This window comes from Trachurus trachurus, assembly GCF_905171665.1.
Source record: "Trachurus trachurus genome assembly, chromosome: 4".
Classification (NCBI taxonomy): Eukaryota; Metazoa; Chordata; class Actinopteri; order Carangiformes; family Carangidae; genus Trachurus; species Trachurus trachurus.
Genome location: NC_139898.1, coordinates 26,744,352 through 26,770,473, shown reverse-complemented (window position 1 = coordinate 26,770,473; position 26,122 = coordinate 26,744,352). Strand labels below are relative to the sequence as shown.

Sequence of the window (26,122 nt, the reverse complement as noted above, 5' to 3'; positions counted from 1 at the left end):
ATCGCTATAGTCATAGCAGTAGGTTCGTTACCTTTATTTGTCGGTGTAAGCTATTTTTAGAACGGAGGAGCGGAGCGGCAGGCTGTTCAGAGCTACACTATGGAGGCTAATGGAATTTCTTGGTTTCCCTCATCAAACTCATCAAATACAAAATCCCAAAACTCCAAAACGCTTTCGTGGACAAGTTGTGAGCTGCACAATCACCACGCTATGAGATAATAATGGAATGTTACGAGACGGAGCTGTTTTAGAGGTAAATTCATGCAAAACCGCTGATGCGCGTTGCGTTCAGGGACAGTTTTTCAGCAAGCAGACTCTGTATTTACCTCGAAAACGGCTCCGTTTCGTAACGTTCCATTATTATCTCATAGCGTGGTGATTGTGCAGGTCACAACTTGTCCACGAAAGCGTTTTGGAGTTTTGGGATTTTGTATTTGATGAGTTTGATGAGGGAAACCAAGAAATTCCATTAGCCTCCATAGTGTAGCTCTGAACAGCTTGCCGCTCCGCTCCTCCGTTCTAAAAATAGCTTACACCGACAAATAAAGGTAACGAACCTACTGCTATGACTATAGCGATTATGGCAATGGGCCAATTTGCCAAAATGTTGAACTATCCCTTTAATATCATTTAGATGGAGTTTTTGTCGAACAGGTAATCTTTCGTTTTTATTGTGGAAGTTGTGACTTGTGAATCCAACATTGTTACTCTGTTACTCTGAGGGTAGGGCTATACAAGTGTAACGGATGTGCACTCACTCCACCCATAAAAGACGTGCTAACCAACTGGCCAAGTGGTTGTCAACCTCTTGGCAAAGAGGTTAGCATCGTCGCCTCCGGTGCGGGAGGTTATGGGATCGAACCCCACCTAGGGCAGGCCGTGAGAAACACAACGCAGAGGGCCAGATACAAACACCGGCTCCACAAGCTCAGAGGGGCGTGTGTGCGGGGGGAGGAATGCTTTTTCAAATCTTTCTCATCGTCTTTCTCAACATCGACCATAGCTTTAACTTTACTGTGGTGCAGTACTAAATTGCTGCAGTGGCCCTTTAAAATGCTTTGCTAAGGAGTCTGCACCATCTTTTTTAGACATGCCCATCACTTCCTCTGAGTTTAGGAGGTGAGATGAACAGTTTCTGTCACAGCTATTGGATGTACAGTTTATCATTAGGCTACATTATGACAGCACTTACAGTATCTCACAGGACCTTGATCAGATGTTTGATTTCATACATTGGCTTTAACTGGGAAGTAACCAACAGTAAGTATATTAAAATGAAATAATCTATAGGTTTTTTGTGGATAAAAATAGAAAATGCCGGATCCTTTCTTTAATTTATGACATGCTGGTGTCATGCTTGTGTGAAAGAAGTGCGGTTTTGTCCCCAGCATCTGCGTCTCCTCGTGTAAATCCACTGTTGTGGTACAGTATAGGCTAGGTATGTGCAGGTTTTTTTTTTTTTTTGCTGATACAATGTGTTTTTAAACTGCTGAGCGGGCTCTTTTGAGACAACAGGGTCATCCCATTAGCTAGTACCTCACACTGATGTTGAATGTAGGAAATTACTGGGGGAGACTTTGCAGGCTGTGTATTCACTTTATATGCAGCCAAGTGCATCTGAAGGCAACTATGTGTGCAGATAAGAGCAGTTTTCAGAGTATAAAACTAAGTCTGCTGGAGCTCTGGAGGGTCTGACACAGACACACACAAACAGTTTTGACACGAGCTAAAACTTGTTCACAGTAAGTACAGAGGTGGAATGGAAAACTATATGTTTCCTCAACATTGTTCTGCACAAACTTTAGTATATTTTTTACTTTCTCACTACATTTCATGCTTGTCACTCCACTATACTGTATTTATCTGGCAACTGCAGTTACTTGTTACTTTTTCAGAGTAAGATTTTACATTTAAGAAAAACAAAACATAAATGGAGAAACACACGCTTTAATTCGAATGTGCACGATTAATTGCATAGTTTCTTGTGGAGAAGTAGCCTAAATGTTTATGTGTGGAAGAGTTATTTATTTTTTTCTGAGCTGTTCAGAGCAGTTTGCCCTGCCTGATAATTGTCTCCATAATTGAGTTTGGGGCCATGTGAGGTTGGATTAAAAAGAAAAGCTTCTCTGCATGAGTCCTGCAGCATTTGTGTGTGTGTGTGTGTGTGTGTTATGAGGGTGTACACATCTTTACACCGTACATATATTTGATTTGTACATGAAAGTAAGTGTGTGTGTGTTTATGCTCTTGACTGGGTTGAGTTGCCCTTCCATGATGCTGTGTCATTCCACTCCAGCGCCTGATTGGTCAACAACTGTCTCTGCGGGCGGTATGACGTCTCTCACTCCAGGAGGGCTTTTAGAGTGTGTGTGTGTGTGTGTGTGTGTGCGCGTTTGGCCTTGTGTGTGTGTGTGTGTGTACACGTACATGTCTGTGTGTTATTTTGGTGTGTTTTCTTAACCGGTAGTATGACGCCTCGAGGTGTATTTTCTGTCAGGCGTCAGATGTAAATGCACATACAATATACCATACACACATGTGCACACACACACATTCTCTGGCATAACAGCAGCACTAATTTGCAGCTTTTGAACAGTGGACTAATCTACTCAAAACATAACAGGCTAATTAGCATAAGATGATTGACCACTGGTACTTATACATCACACACACAGGGACACACACACACTCATCTGGAGAAGGAACAACAGAAGGGGGCATCAAAACTCTTAATTTTACTTCTAATTCAGTGTCTGTGATGGAAATGCTTTTATTTGTCCCTCGTGGGCTACAACAAGGCTTTAACGGCCTCTTTGACTGCAACAATATCGCACAGATTTACCTGCTGTTTCCTCAGCCATAAAAACAGCTTTTGGTTTCGTTCAGTTGCGTTGCACTGGTTGAAGAGGGGGGGGGGGGAGCGTCACTGTGGGGGAGGTGGGCACACTGCGATCACAGCCTCCAATATGTCAGAAGTAATTAGGCTGATCGGAGAGTATACCCTATTATGCACGGAGAGGTGTGTGCTGTGTTCTGTTAATTAGACTGATGGGTGGATAAACCCACCCCAGACCCTCGGTTACACGACTGCTTCTGTTCTGATTTGACTTCTTCCCCTTTTGCATTGAGAATGTATGTCATGTGGTTTGGTTTTTGTTCTTACTCATGAACCAGATAGCTACACGTATATGAACAGGGCTATTGATAGAATTAGTCAATTGACTGAAGAATATAAATCTTGTTTCAGACAAAAATACAAAATATAAGCAGGTAATGGATTGTAAATTCTGCTTATCTTTATCATGCAAGGCACTTTTCCAAATGCTACTCTACAAACTAAGCTGTTTCACTATTTTCTGACATTTGATAGACTAAATATTTAATTGATACTCTCGAGTATTGTTCGTTGAAGCTGTAATGAAGAGAGAAAGATGATCAGACATTTGGTGGAATAGGATTTTTTTTGTGTGTAAAATTCATTCCTCACATTTATTTAGTACAAAACAAGAAGTGGGATACATTTGGGATCCAACAGTTTTTTTGGTTTCATAATTTTTAATGTTTACAGCAACATTACCCTTCCCTGCATTTGATCATTATGGTTAAGCCGAGATGGGATTTAATAACATGATATGATGAATCACTGAGGTTTCCCAAGAGTTCCTGCGAACGATGGTGCAATCAATTTTCAGTAAATAAAAATTACCAGCCAGGTTTGTATACTGTATAATATGCTAAAGCTGCCGGGGAGTGTGCCTTTAACACCCTGGTTTGAAGAAGAAAGATTGTGAAACAGGAGAGTGTGACAGTGCACAGCCATTGTTATACATTTTTTGAGCAAAGCCCCTGAATCAAATCCCTTCTTGCACGACTTTGCTGGAAGGTAGCATGAGAGACTACATGAGCTATTCCAACATCTCCTCTGTCAACACTGTGTGTGTGGATTTATTACCATTTTTTCCTCCTTTGCCTCTTTTTTACCCGAACTTCAAAGCCTTTGTGAACAGGAAAAATATGCAAGGTAGAAGTAAACTGGGTCCATATTCTGCTGTGGATCGGCTTTTTGAAAATCTTTGTTGACAACATGCCACTTAACGCACCAAAGCTACAAATTAGACAGTGGCAATTGTCACTGTTTGAATAAGATTTGGTCCAAGATTTTGATAGTTGACTACATTTTTTTGCATGATAAGCATTTCATTTTCCCAAACGACCTTCATTCCCAGGGGAGAGCTGAAAAACTGGGTTCTGCTGTAATTAGGCTAGCTTGCTGACAAAAAAAGAAGCACCCAAGGTAGAAGGGGAGGGTTGGGGGATAAAAGACGGAGAGGTAGAGTGAAGGAGAGGATGAAGGTGGGGAGGGTGTGAGGAGGAGAGCAGATAATGAGAGGCAGGGTGACAGAATGAAAGAGTGCAGGAGGAGGAGAGCATGTCAAGAATCAAGGAGGGGGGTTGTTTGCCTGCGGCTGCCTCATGGTGTGATGTCGTCGAACCTTCTCACCATGTTTCATTACAAAGGGCTCTATGTTAAGGTCTGTGGTGTCAGCATGCCAACTAACTTATGTCGGCTTGAGTGTCTCAGCGTGTCCGCTAGCCGCAGTGTGATGCTGTTAATTTTGCATGCAGTCGTTTGCTTCACTCACAAACAAAACGATGGTTATAAAAAGCACATTAAAAGCATGGGCGACTTTTCAAGCTGTAGAATCGCACAGGAGCTCACGACAGACCCACAAACCTAAAAGGGAAAAAAGAGAAACTTTTTAGCTCTTAATGTGGTTCTGAACACAATTTTGGCTTGAATTCTTTATCACTGCAATACTGAGCAGTTTCTGCCATCTGGATTACCTCAGTTTACATGACTGAAGGTGGTGGACAAAGCCTGTTGTCATCACAATAGCATTTCACATTCTGATGTTTGTTCCACTGTCTGTATCACATAGCAGTAATGAAACAGCTTGTAGTCTTCCTTCAGCTCCCACTGCATACTAACATTGACATGTATGGACAAATTAATGTAATTAACTCAATTCCCTTATTGAACATCTCATCTCAACATGCTCCAATTTCCTACAGCCTGTCAGGCATTTGCACAAATAAGAAAGAAAGATGCTGAAAATAGTTTTTTTTTTAGTGAGTCTCACGCAGCAATAATTCACCATTAACACAGTAGGATCTATAATATAAAGTGACAACGTTTTACAATGAAGGCAGCCATCTGGGCTTTTGCTGTCATGTGGCGTTGTTGTTGAGTTGTCATATACTTCCCGGCTTTCACACACCTTTTCTTGCCATATCTGAGGGGGGATGATTAGCTTTGTGTTGTAAGGAACTGTGTCAGTGTGTCACCCAGCTGTGATTTAATCAATGTGTCAGGTTAGTATGTGAGATATACAGCACGACATGAAATCAGTAGTAGCACCCAGATCAGCTTAGTGCAAGAGTTGTCTATTCAATTACATTACTATTGCTTCTGCTCACTGATTTCACCTGAATGTAATTATGCTAACTGGCAACATTGGGCAGTAAGGAACACTCAATGTGATAAGCCTGCTCAATGTCAGGTAGAAGTAAAGGGACAGCAATTTGAAATGTTGTATTTAAAGTGCAAGTGAAGTGTATTAATTGTCAGTAAGAAGCAGTCCTGCTCATTTATTTGCAATATTGTCCACAATGGCCTGACAAAGCCAGAAAGACAAAATAGCTTTCAAGCTATTATATTGAGAAGAAAAATGTCTGATGGTTGATGAATTGGTAAATTGGCTACCCCTAATTTCACACTTTGTTTGGCTAATATATTTGCTGCCCCAGCCCCCACCTCACCTCGATTAAACCACCAATTGTGATGCAATACCACAACATCCATGATTCAGCTATTTCTACTGCTGAAAGCTTTTTGTGATGCGTTCAGGGAATGTCACGTAAACTGTGGTGTTTGTGGTCTTGTGCTGTCTTCCGCTGCTGGTAACATTGTAATTTCCTGCAAAGGATTAATAAAGTATCTTTAACTTAACTGTATGACCAAGTGGGAAAACCAAGTCATGATTTCACTATCATATCAGGAACTCACTGATACCAGATACCAGACCTAACAGACCTTGGCAATGCCACCAATAGGCTATAGCCTATTCTTATTTTATATACATTATATGGTTAGACATTTCACTTGGTAATGCTCTAATCCAGTGGTTCTCAAACTTTTTTTTACATCAAGGACCCCTAAATTGACACAAATTGACTAGGGCTACAACTAACAATTATTTTCATATCGATTAATCTGTCGATTATTTAAACGATTAATCGATTAGTTGTTTGGTCAATAAAATGTTGAAAAATGTTGAATTTTTTTTTTTAAATGTCAATCAGTGTTTCTCAAACCACAAGATGACGTCCTCAAATGTCTTGTTTTGTCCACAAACCAAAGAGATACTGTAGGCTACTCAGTTTATTGTCACAAAGGAACAAAGAAACCAGAAATATTCAACATTAAAAAAGCTGAAATCAGAGAATTTGGACTTCTTTTCTTAAGAAAATACTCAAACCGATTATTCGATTATCAAAACAGTTGACGATTAATTTAATAATCGATTTTTGTTTGATTAGTCGATTCATTGTTGCAGCTCTACAATTGACCATGGACCCCCATTTGACAAAAATTTTGAAGCAAATACCAGAAATACACAAATATTTGTTCCGAGACCGAATAATAATAATTTTTGGAAAAAATTCAAGACATTTCTGGAAAAAATGTAATATTTCTGTAAAAAAAAATTTGGAAAAATTGGAAAAAAAAAAAGTCGGGGACCCCCTTAAACCCTCTCAAGGACCCCTGGGGGTCCCCGGACCCCACTTTGAGAACCTGCTCTGATATGTGATGTCAAGGTACTAAGCTAGCTACTTTAGAATAATGAACACTCTTAAATCGACATTACAGGTGTTTTTCGTTGCTATTTTTGTTTACATGAAATGAATCTACTACACAATTTACACTTTAACTTCATTCATCATCTTAGCTTGTTGTTGCTCGTAACTTGTGCAGTGGGTTAACTACTTTCTGTTAACTGCTTTTTGTCGCTATGTGCTGTTGGCGTTCTGTCAGCATCTGTTGCTACAGTACTAGCAACTGTTGCTAACCGCTGTTAGCGTTCTGTTGGTATCAGCATGCTGGTAAGTGCTGTATGGTTGCTTAGTCTATGCTGTTAGCGTTCTGTCGCTATATCTCTCTTTTAATTGTGTTGGTTGATAAAGTGTTCTGTTGAACGTCTTTCTGTAGCTAACTGTTATTTCCGGTACCCCAAACAACATTTTGCTAGATTTGTTGTCACTGTTTCAGTTCAGTCTGTTATTGCTGTACACTAACTATATTAGCATTTCTCTTTTCCCACTGGGGAAAGGCATTGCAGAAAAGGTGTAAAGGGGGATTTTATGATTATAAATTAAATGCATCATTGTGCAATGCTAAAGTTGTCGTCTGAGCTGGCTGTTAATTAAACTCACCTGTCCTGTCCTTCTGCTGCAGCTCACTCTTTTCACCTCTCTCTCTCTCTCTCCATGTCTCTTTTTATCTGACAGAGACAGTGATGGATACAAGGACAGCGACAGCTGAGCTTGGCTGGATATCGTTCCCTGCCAATGGAGTAAGAACAATGTGCAAAAGTGTACTGTACGTGTGTGCAGGTGTGTGTGTATGTGTGTACACCCTTGGGAAACGCAGTTTGAGTACACATTACAGTGCTCCATTAACAAATCTGTCAAAATCTTAATTACAGTGGCAAGGTGACACCAATTAACTGCTATTGATGCAGAAAGGAACTGATTCCGATAGATCACAGAGGTGTGGTGCACAATAGTCTGCAACAGACATATGAATAGAGAGAAAGAAAAGAGAAACAAAAAGGATTACCAGAGAATTGAGTGCCCAGCCACTTTCTTATACTCCTTAGTATTTGTAAAGCTGGCTTGGCGACTAGCTGGTTACAATAGGTTGCAATAGTCTGCCGTGTGTGTGTGTGTGCGTGTGCGTGTGTTTGAGATGAGTGGCTCTAATTGTGATGAATGGTTGTCCCTGTGCAGCACAGAACAAGGTAGAGGAGAAGAAAAAAAGTGAATGAGGGAGGTGAGTGGGAGAGAGAGACAAAATAGGAGCAAGGGAAAGAGAAAGTTTAATTTGTGTCAGGTCTCGGTAAACCCATTAATCATTTTAGCCCCTCTCTCCCCTCTTCCTTTGCCCCCCACTCCCCTCTCTCATCCATAACCCACCTGCCCTTTCTTCACACATACACATTCCTCAGTGGGAGGAGGTGAGCGGCTATGACGAGAACCTCAACACCATCAGGACATACCAGGTGTGCAACGTGTTCGAGCCCAGTCAGAACAACTGGCTCCTCACGACTTACATTGACCGGCGAGCAGCACTACGCATCTATGTGGAGATCCGCTTCACCGTTCGCGACTGCGCCTCCATCCCCAGTGTGCTGGGCTCCTGCAAAGAGACGTTCAACCTCTACTACCTGGAGACCGACAGGACAGTGTCGGAGAGCATCAAAGGGGTGGAGTACTGGGCCAATGCACCTTTTCTGAAGGTAATGGACTCAGAAATAAGAGCCTTTTGAATAGAGGAGCAAAGCATGAGGAGCTTGAAGTATTGTGTCATCGTAAATTAACATTGAAATTTAAATTATAATCTCGGTGTCACTCGGTACAAAGACACCGGTATCTCTTGGGCAATGTTATACCAAGGGTTCGGCATGATCAGGTTTTTTTGTGACTTTGGTATGCTAAAAAGCAGGGATGTGCTGCAGTACCCTGAGTCTCATCAGTTGCTACTCTGGAGAAAATTCAGGCCCGAGGCTGGTATTCGTTGCATATTAATTTTATCCGTTGCTCTCCCCTGAAAACCAGTATCTTAACTCGGGTTGAGATAGTTCTCCTACTTTGTAAACCAAATTAAACCACTGGATTATCTGAAAATGTAATCGTAATTTTCACAGGAGAGCAGCCATATGCAGTCTGCAGGTGTAGTCCACCACCTATCTGAATTTAAAGTTTATAGATTGCAAGTGTTTTTTCCCTGGTGCCTTTTGGGAGTCTTATTTACTTCTCTCCTAAAAAATATCATGTACATAGTCCATGTGCATTTGAAGTTTTCAATTAAACAAGACATCCTTTCAAGTGTTGAAATCTCAGCACAGCCATCACTGGGGATCATTTGGGACTAAGTTTCAATATAATGGAATTAAATCCTACGTGCATTGTGAGTATTATACATTAATTGGTGAATCTAAAATGAAATTTGTTGTTTTAGAAAGAACAAGGAAGGACAAACCAAAATGTATCATCTTATATTCACTCTTTTGCCTTTTCTGTCCTCCTCTCTTCTTTGTGTCTCTGCCAGGTGGACACCATTGCAGCGGATGAGAGTTTCTCCCAGGTTGATTTTGGAGGGAGGCTAATGAAGGTGAACACAGAAGTTCGGAGTTTCGGGCCGCTGTCCAAAGGCAAAGGCTTCCACTTGGCCTTCCAGGACCTGGGTGCTTGCATGTCCCTCCTGGCCGTCAGAGTTTTCTACAAGAAATGCCCCAGCGTTGTGCAAAACTTTGCTTATTTCCCAGAGGTATTGACCCTAACTAATTAAAAACCGTGGTGCTGAATCCGTCAAACTTTGTTAAAGCTGTTATCATCAAAATATTTAAACATGCTAATAGAGCCTATTCTGACTCCACTTTGCGCAGACACTGACCGGAGCAGAGTCCACCTCATTAGTCATTGCCAGAGGAAACTGCATTCCCAACGCTGAGGAAGTGGACGTACCCATAAAGCTCTACTGTAACGGAGACGGAGAGTGGATGGTTCCCATCGGCAGCTGCAGCTGCAAGGCGGGTTATGAACCAGACAATGGCAACGTGTGTCGAGGTAAATCTGTATGTTAATGAGGCTGTGCTAGTTCAAACTGTGCTCATAAAAATGATGAAGGAAAACTGAAAGTATGAATTCTCTACTGCATCTCAGAATATAAAACGTGATGGCATGTAGACTGAATTAATTAAAAAAACTTTAACAACCTTGCCACACACTGCAGACAAAAGTTATAATATTTTGCAGCAAAAACAACAAACATGTGTCTAATAATAAACCATAGCGGCCCTGCTGTCCTGGCAGGCAATATCTCACTGAGCATACGACAAACATAAATGACTAACATTACAAATAAACCTCAGAAACCATGAAAATACAGCTGTGATCAGAGTCAAAGCAACCAGAAAGGTCTCAAGTGTGCTAAAGTGAAAGAAATGACTACAAAACCAACTAGACTGACTAGAAATCAGCCTGACTTGGTCTATGAAGCAGCATCATTGCTGAACTCTGTGCTGAGTCAATTCTGTGGAAAATGCAAATGTTTATTTTATCCAGGAGAGTAAAGTGTGTCATTTCTGGCAGTCATAGCTGAATAAGCACATGCATTAATATATTTTTAAATGTATTTTTGCCCAAGGGTGCAGCCCACAATGTTCCATATGTTAATATTAGCAGAAGCAGACTTGGGTGAACGTGGCACAGAAATAGCTCCTCTTCCCTCAATACTCCATGTATCTCTACCTCTTTTCCTTTTATATCTGCCCTCCTTCCCCATTTCCTATCCAAAGTAGTACCCATCATTTCTTATTCTCCCTGGAGAGTCTCATCTATTAGGTGTGTGTGTATGTGTGTGGGCGTGTGAACATGTGGGTGTGTGTGTGATGTATGTACATATGGTGAGATGATAAGTGAGGCCGCTTCAGCCCATGTTAATTAGTTTAGCGTGTTCCAGCCAGATTAGTCTGCTGCAAATTAGTCCTGGACTGTCGGAGGGTGTCAGGGAAGACTGAGGAATATCAGGGAGAAAGGCAGGGGGAAAAAAGAGGGGATGGAGAATAGGAAGAAAGGAAGACCTTCTCGAGGGATGCACCAGTAAGAAAAGTAAAAAATGAGGACAACCCAAGGACAGAAAGGTAAAAAACTCAGAGATAAAACAGAGAGCACAGAGTAGAGACTGATGAATGGTTTTCTATCTGACTCTGGTGAAATACATTAAATGCACTGAGTGAAATGGCAGCTTAGCCTTTAGTGTCAGTGTCTCCTTGCACAGAAAAAAACTTGATGTGATATTTGAGTGTGTGGAAGTGAAGCCATGGAGAATTCGTGAGAGAGAGAGATTAAGTCTGACAATATTACAGTAATGTTGATTGTCATTGCAGAGGGAATTAAGGTGGAATTTGGTGGAGTTTTTGAAGTCTTCCCTGTCCTTTGCTACATGTCTCCAAAAATATTAATCTCATCATTGTTGCAGAATAAGAAAGTAGGGTTGGGCAATGTCTCTGTCAAGCTCAAAAATGTTACCACAAGGAAAAACCTAAAAAACAAAATGACAGAAAAGTGCATGATCCATATTTAAATCAAAAATAAATACAGCATATAGAAGCTTCAATCCTGTCAGAACAAAACCTTTTAATTCCCACAGTGTGAAACATCGTTGGTCATCAGTTAAAATCCCTTTATTTTCAGCCCCATGTATTTTCCATTAAAAAAAGCAGCAGCAGCAGCATGTGTGTGTTGCTGGGGTGTTTCTTCAAGAACGTTGCTGCTTGATCTTGGGGACGAGTCTAATTACTGGTGAGACTGAGTGCACTCTGCATGCATTATCAGATGGTGGTGCTTCAGGTGATTAACCCAGTTCCTGGTATTTCCCATCTCGTTGCTAGCACAGGACTCCTCCTTGTCACCACCAGGATGTGTGACCCAGCTGTTTCATGTCAGCCTTTAAGTAACGTACGATCGGCACAGTTTGAGACTGTCTCTCACACACTGCAGGTTTAAACAGGGCTGCAAACACACCACTTACTACTTGTTATTCCGTTAATCCACATCTCTCTACTACATTTAAGGATGCTATACTGTAAATGTTAAGATGGTGCTTCGTCTAGCTAGTTTTCCACTTTTTAATTGAGTCTTCTAACAGCACTAGCATGTGGTTCATGATTAGCTAACTCAGTCGACCCCTGCTGAGCCTAGTTTTGTAAGTGAACAGTCCTTTCATACAAGACTGGCATACGATTTGTCTGAAACAGCTTTGTTTCTGTCTAATTAGTACATTTCCATGCAGTGGCACTTGCATACATTATACTGTAGTAGTTTCCAATTTCCTGTATCAAGGAAAATGTGTATAGCTACAAGTGTTTAGATTGTGTTAAACACCATCCCTGTGTGGAAGTCTGACTGGATTCTATCAAATGCAAACAAATTCAAAGGCAAAACTTATTCCCGGATGGTAAAATATCAGTTGGTGCACGAGGACAGTTTCATTGGTGCCAGGTCTCCATACACCTGGGTCACGACACACGCTTCAGTCTCTTGTGCCTAAACTGTGATTTGAGATGTCATGGGACAGAGCGTGTCCCGTCTGTCTCCACCAAGCTGGCATCTTTTTGGTGTGCTCTTCTGCCAATCAGCTGATAACAAGTTGGCAGGAAGCTGGAGTCACTATTAGAACAGATGGTTGTCTTTTTGTGTGTGTGTGTGTGTGTAAGGGCACAGAGATGGTGTTTATTTTGCACCAAACCAGCATATTGTGCAAACCATCCGGCAAAACTGGCTCAACATCAAAGTACCGTGTGTCTTTTTCTTGTGTGTGTGTGCGTGTGCTTGTCCATGTGCATGCGCGTGTGTGTGTATAAAGTAAACAAATATTCAAAAGACCCTTACTTCAAATGCACCACACGACAAATTTAAGTACTACCATCAAACGCAGACAAACACACAAACTACCCCTGCTGTGGACCCCAACAAAGCTCCATCAGTTTTTAAAACCTGCAGGCTTTTAACAGACTCACTCACATTTAGACACAAACACATGCGCGCACACACACGTTTTTAATAATTGATCAGTGAGCCTGTATGCCAACTTTAGACAATTGTCATCCACATGATCGCTGCATGACTCCACACAGCTGGCAAAAGTCGCTTTTTCTCTTCTTTCTTTCTCTGTAAACTTTGTGACTTACACGTCTCTCTCCTATCTCTTGCTTTTTGTTTTTCTTCTCGTCTCCCTCAGTCTTGTTTTTTTTTTCCAGGTTGAGTGATGGATTTGTTTGCTCTTCTTCTAAAGTTCTTCCTCAAAGGCTCTTTTATTTCTGTAAACATATCACTGCCAAATAAGGTTCATATCACTATGAGAGTTACAAATAAAAGAAAAACCCTACAGTATACAATATAAATGTCCTAGAATATAGCTGCTTCCATTAACTTTTTACTCAAAGTGCTCCCTGAAGGTTTCTCTGCGAAGGCTTACATTGAAACAGCTGTACACCATTTAAACTCAGGAGCAATAACAATTATTGTTCAATGCATATGTATGATCAAATCAAAGTTTAGTTCACTAATGGATTGTTGTATATTATACAGGATTTTTAATGCTAGCTTTTAACGAAAGGCCACTGTTGCCAAGTCAATATACATAATCAAAATTTTGCCCATATAATAACTGATTGTGTAAGCGTGGGCACAAACCCAGTTGCACGCACGCACGCACGCACACACACACACACACACACACACACAAAAACAACATTCACATGCATTTGCATTGTTAGCAGTTTGAAATCCTCAGACAACTGGACACGGAAAGTGAGAGAGGGATAACTATACAGAGAGGTATCCAGAGATGACTAATGGAAGAGAGGGAGCAAGACTTGTTGCCATGGTGACACGCCCCATGTGTATGAGCAGGGTTGTTGAATAAATGACCTTGACAAGCCAGATGTCTATCTGACTATTCAAGGCACACACACACACACACATGCACACATCAACATATGCACATGCAGAAGCCATTGACACTCCTGAAGACACAAACTTCAAAGAAAGGTGGATTCCTGAATATAAAAAGAAACTAACAGGGAGGGAGAGCAACAAAGAAAAAGGAAAAGTGTCTGAGGAAAAACATGAGCCAAACTTTAGCCCAAGATAATTTGAATATGTGTGAAACCATAATGGATATCACATTCAAGTGCTACGCACACTTTGCAACAGACTCCAAGGAGCGCAGGGCTGGTCGACTTACTGCTTACATTACAGAGCTGGTCATTCTGTTTAAACCACTTTGATCTATTTGGATGTAATAACCCACCCAGAGCCTTTAATGCTGCTTTGCCTTTCACAGCTTTCTGCTCCTTTTAAGTCTTTGTGCTGCTCTCTTTAAGTATGTTGTGAGTATTTTCCTCTGCATTTTGTGACAGACAGTGGAGATGTGGCAAGAAATGAGAGAGATAGAGCTGCAGCAACAAAGGTTCCCGGCTGGAGTTGAAGCGCTTCTCACTCTGCCGTTGCAGGAAGCCGCTCAGAACAATTCAGAAAATTATCCTAACTGGACCTCATCTGGATCCAGAGTTCCTAATGGGCTGTGGTTTTTGTGCCATCACATCTCCACAACTGTCAGTTTGATTATTTAACATGTGGTTTTGGCCATTTGCCCTATGGTGATTAGATCCACAATTAAAGGGATACTTCACCCAAAATCGATAATTCACCAATTTTCTACTCGCCGTCATGCCAAGGAAGGGTTTGGAGAACTTTCAGAGTCATCAAAACCCTTTTGGAGTTCCAGGGGGGTTTCGGCTGGCAACAGATTTTCATATAATTGCGGCAGATAGAGTTCACTTTTGAATCATCCAGATACCTCCATACTGCTCGTCCGTACTGACCCAAGTGTCCTGAAGCTGCCACATGAAAAACTTGTTTGGAAAAAAATAATTTGATCTCTGTTTTTAGCCTTGTTGTAGCAGTAGCTCCCAGCGGTAAACCATTGGATGTACAATGTAAACACAGAAGAAAATCGCGCAGCAAATCTCGTGCAGCCACTGGGAGCTAATTATAACTCCGAAAGTTCTCCGAACCCTTCCTTCACATGACGGTGAGTAGAAAATTGGTGAATTATCGAATTTGGGTGAAGTATCCCTTTAACAATTCTCACAAAATCGTTTTGACGATAAAATGCCAGAAAATAGTGAAAATAAATATTCCAGAGTCCAAGGTGACATATTCCTAACACTTGTTTTGTCCAACAATTAAAAATACAAAGATTATTGTATTGTCTATGTATGAACAGATATAGATATTAATAGATGGTGAAGTGTAATATAAAACTAAGGATAGCAGATAATCATCATTTTTAAGAGGCTGAGATCCTTTTATTTGGTATTTTTGCTGGAAAATATAAACTAATCATCAAAACAGATGCAAAGTAATGCTGATTAATGAATTAATTGACTTTCTGGCAGTGAATTGATTAATTAGCTGTTTTTCAGCTCCAATAGTAATACAGGGTTTGTTTTCTCCTTTAAGGAAAAGACACATCCAAAAATCCCGACTTAGAGTTGGGACTCTCCAACATCCTCCACACCACACAATAATGAGGGGACACCGTGTTGAGTTACTTCATACTGTCAGCGGGGGGCCAGCGATGTATAAAATTGCTCAGGTTTTAATACAAGCTTAATCAAGTCCTGCAATGGGATGTAGTGTGAAGTAGCCTGCACTTCAAAACATCTGAGCAGCCTCAGTCAGTCCCTGTGGCTCATGGGCAGTGTAATTACGCAGTAAAACATGTCCAATGTAAATCATGTGAGAACAAAAGCATCAGCAAAACCAAGAAATAACAGTATAACATTTCAGGGGAGTGAACACAATGGAGCAGTGCTGCGGGAATACAATGATGTTGAGAAGGAGGGATAGAAAGAGCAGTTTCATTGTGTTCCCTTATCATCTTGCTTCGCTCACATTTTTTTTTGACTTTGTTTCTTTTTTCAATAACTTTAGTTTCTTTTCCCCCACCTCCTTCTCTCCTGAGAAAATCTGTCTGACCCTTTAACCCTAAAACATTTGATTAAGCGACACCCTGAAGCTCTTACCTTTCCGTCTCTTTCTCCCATTCAGCTCATGTCATTGTTTGGACTCCAGTTTGTGTGGACTCCTTAAAAGCCCTGCTGGTGCAATCCTTCTCTGTCCTCTGCTATAAATCTATTTAACATTTGCATTTTGGTCTTCCACCATACAAAGCATCTCTGAGATAAAGTGAGCATTCATTACAGCGCAAGAAGGAAAACAAAGTGCTAAAGATAAATCATAAACTGGAAAACGGTAACATTGGAAAAAAAAAAAACTAATTTCATTTTCCTCACTCTTTTGGCAGAGCTTTCATTTCAGTCTTATTTCTCATTTCACACCTCTCTTCCCTGTTCATCTTTTTTCTAAACTTATAATCATAATTCAGGATGTGTTTGCCCTTACAAAAAGGCACTTACGAAATCCTATGTGCGAATTTAAAACAGGCGTCTTTTTGGGGGGATATAATGTACTCTGACTTCCTAGCGATATGTTTTACCTTGGATGTTCGACAATGTCTTCATGTTATATTTTATTTTGAAGTCAATCCGCTGCGACCTTTTTTTCCACTTGAACTTCAAACTAGATGTAAGTCCTTGTTATAGTTCAGCTGTCACACACCCTCAGCACTTGCTGCCAATCTCACAGCCACTTGTAGCAGTGCTGTGGTGACAGCGGTTCTGCATAAATTGGAGCTTTGAAGGGTTCAGTTACTGACCAGCGAAGAAACGTTAAATGGCCGACCTGTGCTGCCATCAAAATAGCTTGAACAAAGAACCTAATATTTATACCACAGGGAAATAATTGAGAAATACTTTCACCCGACACATGAACACAAACTCTCTCTCTGTGCCACTTGCTTGCCTTCCTTGGGTTCAAAGGAGATCCATGCATTTTTTTTGTACTTTATTTTTAAAGAAAGAACATACAACATACAGAAAAACATAGAACAAACAGTTGGTCACCTATACATTCTACAGACGTTATACTGATGGAGATACAAGTCAGATAATGGCTCAGTGAGCGTCTCTTGTGGTCACAAACACAGTGCTACATGCAAGTTTTGTTAGCATTAATAATTGTACTCTAGAGGAAACATTGCAACTTCAGCATCAGACTTCATTCCTTTACTCACTAAGCAACACTCTTCTAAAGCTAAAGTAACTAAAGCTAACACACTATCCGGCTAGACCCAGCCCAAATCATCACTTTCTGATAGCTCCTCACTGTGGCCTGCAATCTGCCCTGGAAGATGTTGCACTGCTCAGAGGGAGTATTGTAACCTTTTGTCTTGGCTCTTGTCAAGAAACAATCGCTACCATCTGCTCCCTAGTAAAAAAAAAAAACGTGTTTGGCGGCACAGAAAACTTACAAATAGCTTCTCTGACTTCAGATTTATAAATCAGAAACTGACTGTAGCTTCTCTGGAAAAAGAAAAAGACAAAAAAAAAGCTCTCTGATGTAAAATACATGAGATTTGACATTAAACCCAAACAGTAACACCATGATTCTGGTCTATGACATCATGTCCGGGCAAAGGTCGAGCCTTGTTGTGATTAAAAATGCATGTTAGGTATTAAAATGCTAGTGGGGGGAAAAAAACATCAGAAACCTGCTGTTTTTGTAGATAAATATGGAGCGAAGTAAGTGTGAATAAAGGCTTCTAATAAATAAAGGCTGTTAATGTTTGTAAAATTATTTTTTATATACTTATACTTATATAGTCTCTGCTGATTCTGGCGCACGTTACTGCTGTAGTGCCTTTCTAAGCATATACTGCATAGAGTTGTGAAACTACATGAAGGCAAGCTGAATAACAAGAATGTACTTTTTGCTCAGCCTGAACTGTCCCTGAATTTAAATGAGTAAAAGTTGGAATAGAGGACACCATGTTTCAGAACTCGTATGTATTTTATGTCATAAAGGATAATTTAGTTAATATTTATGGTGATGAACAACCCTGACCCAGATAAGGGAGCTGGAGAAATGAAACCATAATCTACACTACAGATAATCAGATTGTGTGTGCGCGTGTGTGGACCCACACAAAGTGTTTTTGTGTATCTTGTCAGAACAAGCTCATGAGCTGCTATCCCAGAAAATCCCCCTCTGTGCTTTGTCAACTTCTTCGTACCAATAATAACTCCGCTGGTACAAAGTCCTTATGAAACAAAGTTTATCAAATGTTTTGCAGAGAAGACAAATATAAAGCTCACACACACTCAGGCTATGAAAATTATAGTTTATTTATCGCATTTCATTTGTGTTGTGGATCCAGAGTTGTGTATTGTTTTTTTTTAATGCGTCTCTTCTGTCTTTACAGCTTGTCCCCAGGGCACCTTTAAGTCCTTCCAGGGAGCAGGATTATGTCAGCAGTGTCCGCTCAACAGTCGCTCCACCATCGAGGCCGCCACCCTCTGTGGTTGTCGGAACGGCTATTACCGTGGAGACATGGACAAAGCAGAGGACGTGTGCACCAGTGAGTCCGTTTTTCTCTCTGTCAAACAAGCACATACAGTACATAAACAAACAAAACCACATAATGATTCTTTGTGTAGTGTCGCTGAGTGTGATTATACCTCAAGATGACCATGTGATTGTTGGTCTTTGAACCTTTTTGGTTAGGTTACCAACGGTTACAGCATATCACTTCATAACGTCACTGGCAGACCCAATAGCTCATCATTAAGTTAAAGGCCAATATCTGCTTTGATTTATTATTCCAACTCTTAATTTTATGCAGCTCATTCACAGTGAGTGTGCCGCAATGTTCCCGTCCTTGTTTGGGGATTTGGGGAGCAGTAAGTAATAACGCTGCCACATTCCTCAGGCTTTCCATTGAAGTGAATATGTGTTTAGTGTGTTGAAGAGGCGATATTGCTATGCAAGACGAAGCACAGAGTTTGAAAAACGCTGCCTCTCGGTTCCACAGAGAGATGGTGTAAGTAGGTTGAGACATGAATCATTTTTGGACTGTCTAGTGACTGTGTAGCTAGTCTCAGCGTGTGTGTGTGTGTGTGTGTGTGTGTGTGTGTGTGTGTGTGTGTGTGTACCGTGCGCATAGGTGCGTGCGTGTGCGTGTGTTTGTGCACGTCCCATTGACCTGGATACAACTTAATGCTTTTTTTTTTAAGGCGGGTTGGAAAAATTCTGGTTCATTCATTAATTTGACTGTTTTCGACCCACAAAGGAAAAAACAAAAACCTCAAAAATGCACATAATGAAAAAATAGTGAATGTGCTTCTTTACCACTGGTGTTGATCTTCTTCTTCTCTACTATACTGTGCTTTACTAATCTGCCCAGCAGTGTGCAGTTTTCATTATTTTCTCATCTGTTATCTGCATTTGTTTGGTCTTAACCAAAAATGAGATGCTTTGTCGTCTATTACTTCTGATCTGCTTTGTGTCGGCTTTGTACAGATGAGTCAATAGGGATACTGTAACTAGGGAACAAAGGAAATCCAATTCTTCAAATCTGACAAGTTGCAGTTCACTTAACTGTGCTGTTTGTGTTTGTTTATCTTCTCTGATGGTCACATAGAGTAATTTGTTGAAGATGATGATGAACCCCAAATTGGACCTCACATGGTCTAAGGAGTGACAGACTGATAGAAAACAGACTTTAATGACAAACTGTGAAAATAGAGTATTGAGGACACGAGCAGAATACATTCAATTTAAATTGACAGGGTTAACCACCTGTTGCTTTGCATTTAGATATAAAATGATCTGCAGCTGCTTTATTACAGGTTTACAACAGATCGCTTAAGGATCACGTCCTTGCTGGTCAGCCATTGTGAATTATGGACAGGTGGACAAAATGTATGTAGAAGTAAAACCATACTTACATCTGCTCCACTGCAGAACTTCTATTCTAATAGAAAAGTACTTTGTGAGAAGTAAATAATATATACAGTCAGTGCTTTTACTGTCAATCTCACCTGTCACTTGGCCCTCGCTGGCTCTCCCACTGCAGCATGTTGGCTGCCGTCTTCCTCCTCCTCCTCCTCCTCTTCGTCTCCTATACGTCCCTCTTTATTAGCTGCCATCCCTTCCCGACCCTCTGTTGCTGCTTCAGCTGCCACAGTAGCACTGGTGGGAGCCTGGAAATAGTCAAAATAAATTAATTGGATAGCTAATCACACTGGCTGCAGGACTGTGCAGCAGCTTTTCTTAAGTTTCTCTACTCTGTGTTTTGGCTGATACCTCTGGCCCAAGACTGTCTTTGTTACCTCCTCCTGATGAGCCCTTCACAGTCTTTTGGCATATCTTTCAATATTGATACGGCCTGAGCGGGCAAACATTCAGCGACAGGGTTAAAGGATTAACATTAGCGTTATCTACTTGCATGAACAGTCGATACCGACTAGCGGCTCTGCCAGCAGTCTTCTCCGAGGGGAAAAGAAAGCAACAGTCTTTTCCTCTCGCATGATCGTGTTTTGATTCAGATGTGCAGGGAGAGGAGGAACTGTAACTGGAGGATGGCTCTGTCAGTGTTTGTGAGGAAGAGAGAAATGGATTGAGCAGCCCACTGTTTTGACCACTCTATTTTCACAATAAAAACAAGCTGAAATGTATTTTCTACTCATATTTATATGTAAGTAGATGTTAATGGTATTGCCATTGAGTGTATTCTCTGACCCTCTTTGTGAGTTAAAGGGATAGTTCAACATGTTGGCAAATTGGCCCATTGCCATAATCCCTATAGTCATAGCAGTGGGTTTGTTACCTTTAATTGTCGGTGCAAGCTATTTTTTAGAACGGCGGAGCAGAGCCGTGAGCTGCTCAGAGCTACGCTATGGAGGCTAATGTGATTTCTTGGTTTCCCTCATCAAACTCATCAAATACACAATCAAACAACTCCAAAACACTCTGGTGGACAAGTTGTGACCTGCACATTCACCACGCTATGAGATAATAACTGAACGTTACGAGACAGAGTTGTTTTCGAGGCAAATGCAGAGACTGCTTGCTGAAAAACTGCTCCCGACGGGAACATGCATCAGCGGTTTTGCTTTCTAAAAATAGCTTGCACCGACACGAACCTACTCCTAAAACTATAGGGATTATGGCAATGGGCCAATTTGCCAAAATGTTGAACTATCCCTTTAACGTTAGATAAATCATAGTTCATCTTCTAAGTTGTAGTACTCACACAATCTCGAGCAGATTTTCAGACAATCTTGGCCTAGTTTCTTTTTAGCCTGCACAAGTTTGATTGATAACCTCCTCACCAGACTACACAAACCAAATTAAATTGTCAAGAGCTCATTTAGACAGAACCAAACAAACAGGTTTTGTGTGAAGGTAGTTCCTTGTTGGTGCAAATTATCCCAGTGATTCATCAATACAATATGTAGAGGCAGTAAATAAAGTGATTTGTTAATTGAGTTCAAAGCTTTCAAACTCATTCTATGTTGAACACTAAAAACATAAAGAATACTATAAACTAACCCGAACATTTTATTCAGGGAAACTCAAAGTGAAAATTTAAGAAAGAATTGACTTTGCCACAGTGGTTATGGAACAACTTATGGAGTTGAACTTACTCTGACTACAGAGGCAGCACATGAAACGCCTCAGCTCAAACGACAGCAGCAGAAGAGTCCCGAATATATATATGTTGATAGAAGCAAAATCAACCTTCCCAGGGACTAAACGTGTCAGGTGTCGACTTTCTCAGCCTAGACAGTTCTGGGAGTTACTTTGCTAGTTTGAATTAAAGAACAAAAAACAAATGATATTATATGTTGTTGTTGTCTGGTTTTTTCCCCAGACACAAATTGGAAAAAGAAGAGGAAAAAACTCAGAACTGTAGGATAAAACTTCAATATAGGATGGAGCTCGAGTTTATTTATATATGGTCTAAACTCAATCAGATATAAAATCAGATCAGCGAAATGGAAGAGTGAGCGCACAGTGTGTGGACAGTTGCTTGACAGAAAATCATTCCCCCAGCATGCCTCATGGGCTGCATAGGTGCAAAGTGTGTGTGTGTGTGTGTGTGTGTGTGTGTTTGTACTGTATATGTGAGTGTTTCTGTGTGGGTATTTTTTAAAGTGTATTTTTGTGTATAGGTCAGATTGATACTGTGAAAGCTATTTACAAAACAGTGAAAAAGTGCACAGCGTGGTTGTAGGCTGCAGAGCAGGTTGTGTGTCTAACTCACTGAAGTGGGTGAAATGTTTTTTTTTCTGTATTGAAGCAGCAGTATTTTTTGATTTAAAATGTTTTTATTATGACTTTTCCTCCAGTTTGTCATTTGAATGCGTGTTTGCTGTGTGAAAGGATTTGTATGTTGCTATACACGGTATAAAAAGTAAGACTGAGTATCTGTGTCAACACCCTGCATGTGTGCTTATAATTATGAATGCACAGCTTCGATGGGTCCCCTCTCTCTCTCTCTTTCCTTCCCCCCTTTCCTTCTTTTTCTTTCACTGCAGGGATGATTATAAGATGCTATATAGATTATAAGATTTTCACCCCCCCCTACTGATTGTCAGCACTGATGCAGCAGCGTGTGTGCCTCTCGGTGACTGTTTGAGAAACACACACAAACGTCTTCCATGGGGCCGTCTCAGTCGTTCTGTATGACTGTGGTTCAGGCCGACATAGAGTATCAATTTCATCTGTTTTTGTTTTCAACATGTTGTGTGAGTGTGTGTCTGTGTGTGTATGTCTGTGATGTGTATGTGAACAGTCAAGGCGAAGTGCACCCACTAGAAATGATTTAACCTTGTGAAAACTGTGGATGTGCATTGAAAATTCACAATGACACCCTAAAAAGTCTCCTAAAAGAGTCTCTCCAAAGATCAAAGACATGAGCTGAAAAGTAAAAGAGACTTGACTGACTGACTGACTGACTGACTGACTGACTGACTGACTGACTGACTGACTGACTGACTGACTGACTGCAAAGACACAAAGAGACACTGATCGTCCTGCTACTGAGGAGCTGTCAGGTCACCGTTTGACTGAGAGTGACAGCTTTCCGTACACGTATAAAAAATGCACTTTGCAATTTTGCAGTAAAACCAGCTCCCAAAAACGGTGATAGACAGTGATGTAGACTGTAAGACCACTGGTATCATACATTTTTAATGTGTGTACTGTAAGTACCCATCTTTGTATTCACTGGTCAGTCCGAGTTTTGACAGAGCACTCCCAGACTTTGACTTGAGTGTGGTCTAATGTCTTTTCCTAAATCGAGAAGGTTCCTTATATGCACAAGCTGGGAAGGGAAAGGGTGTTGTTCTTCTCTATTGCAGTCTGCATTGTTATTGTGTTTATCATAGATTAAACTTCTATTATAGTCTTTAAAATGTTATAAAAAGAATATTTGTGCGAATATTTGTCAGACGAGCATAAAAGACACCGAGTCTACTACCATGAACGACTAAGAAAAGCACATTATTCACATTTGAGAGGCTGAAATCAGTGGATTTTATTTTTTATTTTTTATTTTTTTTCTTCCTAAAATGACAATTTATTACTTATCACAACAGTTTAGAGTTAAAAGAGGAACATTTTTCTGTAAAAATAAAGCAGTGAAATACCGTAATCAAAAAAGGGGTTTGAAATTAGTGTTATTGTCCTCTGTTGTGGCAGCCTTGTTTTAACTAATGTTTTTAATTGTTTATTTTTTATAAGCTGTTGTTTGTTGTGTTGAATTTTTTTTTTTTTTTTTACAGTATCTTTCTTTACTGGACAGTTATTCTATTACGGAAAAGAAGTCTCTATAATGTAAATAGTTAATGCAGCTTCTGCAAAAATCAAATAAATGGTCATATAAGGATGATATGGCATTCTGGGTCACACACAGTTCGGCCTACAGTTTACTGCACGTATATACAAACTCAGTAATATATAACAGCTTACTAACCCTACTTTTTTTTGTTTTCCATATACCATGACGAGAAACCACTTTATAAAAAAACAAACAAATAATTTTCTTAAGTGCTCATCATAATGAATTTGATTGGATGCAGCTGCTTTAAGCTGACAGGCTGATCTGAATCCACCTGATTAATATCTGCATCATTTGACACAGACATTGGAAACATGTATTTTCAGTGTCAAGCCCCCTCTTACCCTCCTATCATGTCTCCACAGGTGTCCCTTCAGCGCCTCGCAATGTGGTCTCAGTTGTCAACCAGACGTCGGTGCAGCTGGAGTGGCACCCGCCACGTGAGACGGGGCACCGTGACGACTTGTCATACAACGTGTTGTGCCGCCGGTGCCACAGCAACGAGCGCCGGGCGTGTCAGCCGTGTGACGACAGCGTGGTGTTTGTCCCAGCAGGCAAGCGGGGGCTGAAGGAAACAAGGGTGGAGATCAGCAAGCTGCGGGCGCACACGTCGTACACCTTCGAAATACAGGTTGGTCCCCAGAGAGAGACGGATGTGTGTTTGTTTATTCTGCGGGGCGTTTTGTTCACTACACGGTGTTGTTAGAGGAGTACTACAGGGAACATCTGTCCTTTGAGCATCAAACATTCACAGGTTGTAGCTTTGTGGAGGTTGGCAGGCATTTCTTTTTTTTTATCATTGACTCCACTACTGACCCAGAATTACCAAAAAATTCACAAATCATTAGTGCAGTATTATTAATGCCTGTCCACCATTGATTTGTACATAGTTTCTCTACAATGTGCTACATGGCTGCATGCAGCTCTCGGCTAAAGCTTCACTACAAATGTGGCATTTATTCATTTGGATTTGACCTTGGAAATCCCATCAGCATCCACTGTAAATACTTTAAATACAGGTCAATTAAAGCTTTTACCCAAGATAAAGCAAGAAACAAACTTTGTGTATTCTCCATAGTTGCTTTAAATGATGCTTTGAAATTTACTGTATCGTCTTTTCTTTTGTGCGACTGTAATGAAAAAATAATTAAAATGCAACTTGGAAGAGTAGAAATTACTTATCACACATTACCTACTTCAAAAGCAACCTTCATGCTGTCAACTCTTGTTTTAGATGCAAATGGCTGCGGGATATTCTCTATGATGCTCAAGGATACTGAGGCTGTATAAATGCTTGCTGACACGCAGACTTTTATGCACGATCTGCAGTTATATCATGTTGTCTCAAACCCCAAGGCCTCTCACAAGTCTATAAAGTTAGTGCAGTGGTGAACCTGCGGTACTGGGCCATCAACTGAGTTTACCATCAAGGTTGGGTGTCTAAATCAAGGTCACCTGCTTTATAATCAATTAGGGTTTTTTCTCTGTCTAGCCAGTGTAGGTTAGAGCCAGAGCTAAGTAAGAACCTCCTCGTGGAGCAGATAATGCTTTGATTATGAAGAGAGTGGCCTGAACGTATGAATTGATTCTTCTTGAAGCTGTCCGTTGCCGGATGAACCGATCAATAGTGATGAATGAATGAATAACTCGAATGACAGTGTTGATTGTGAAAGTATTGATTAGAATTAAGTGGTTACTGAAGGCATCCACCTTTGAAGTAAGAGACAAATTTTCATTGAAGTATTCAGGGTCAGTTCACTTTCTCTCAGAACTAAATTACCCAGCAATTGAAAACACTGACAGCTTTTCTTTCTTTTCTTTTCTTTTTATTTTAGCAGCTTTTACATTTAAAAAAAATACTGATATGGAAACATAAAGAAATGGGAGATGCATGCAATATAAAAGAAAAACAATGAAGCAGTAGAGCTTGGACGAGGCCATCAAGCTAGCCTCACTAATTACCAGCCTTTGTTTAATGATTTGCTACGACTGACGACATTGTTTTGACCGTCAAAATGATTAACTGTGCTCATGATAAACAATATGTGGCAGCTAATGAGGTGGTTTTTAAAACATGCTCAGAACCTCTTAATTGTGTCTTTGTGTTGGTGAGATGAGGAAGGCGGTGGGACCTCAGCGTTTCAATGACACACTGGCAGCTCCTACGACACTCTGATATTAAAACCATTACATTTTTGCTGGTAATTGACCGTTTCCTCCCCCTGAACAGCGAGCGTCCAGTCGAAGCTTAGCAACTAAAAGATTAACAGGGCAGGTCCGTCGAGCTGTATTCAGTGTGTATGCTCTGTGTCATTGTACATAAAATTAAGGAATTGTGTTTTTCCAGTGTTTTGGGTCATGGATGCCACAGATTGAAGGGTCACTTTAACAGTCTGGTGCTGCTCATTATCAGACTTATGTTTGCACTTCCTTATGTGAAATCATAAATCAAACCTCTTTCTC

The 26,122-nt window shown here is 40.6% G+C and overlaps 1 protein-coding gene across 1 annotated transcript in view; it reads left to right on the top strand.

Annotated features, from left to right (window-relative positions):
* The window catches only part of LOC310985021 (ephrin type-B receptor 1-like), a gene marked incomplete at both ends in the record, with an annotated part of 100,984 nt that overhangs the window by 30,116 nt on the left and 44,746 nt on the right, over window positions 1–26,122 (top strand). The window contains 6 exons of the mRNA XM_083970440.1: window positions 7,570–7,634; window positions 8,289–8,579; window positions 9,392–9,610; window positions 9,729–9,909; window positions 18,236–18,391; window positions 24,025–24,290. Of these exons, the coding sequence (XP_083826566.1) occupies window positions 7,570–7,634; window positions 8,289–8,579; window positions 9,392–9,610; window positions 9,729–9,909; window positions 18,236–18,391; window positions 24,025–24,290 (1,178 nt within the window). The remainder of the gene's footprint in view (window positions 1–7,569; window positions 7,635–8,288; window positions 8,580–9,391; window positions 9,611–9,728; window positions 9,910–18,235; window positions 18,392–24,024; window positions 24,291–26,122) is intronic.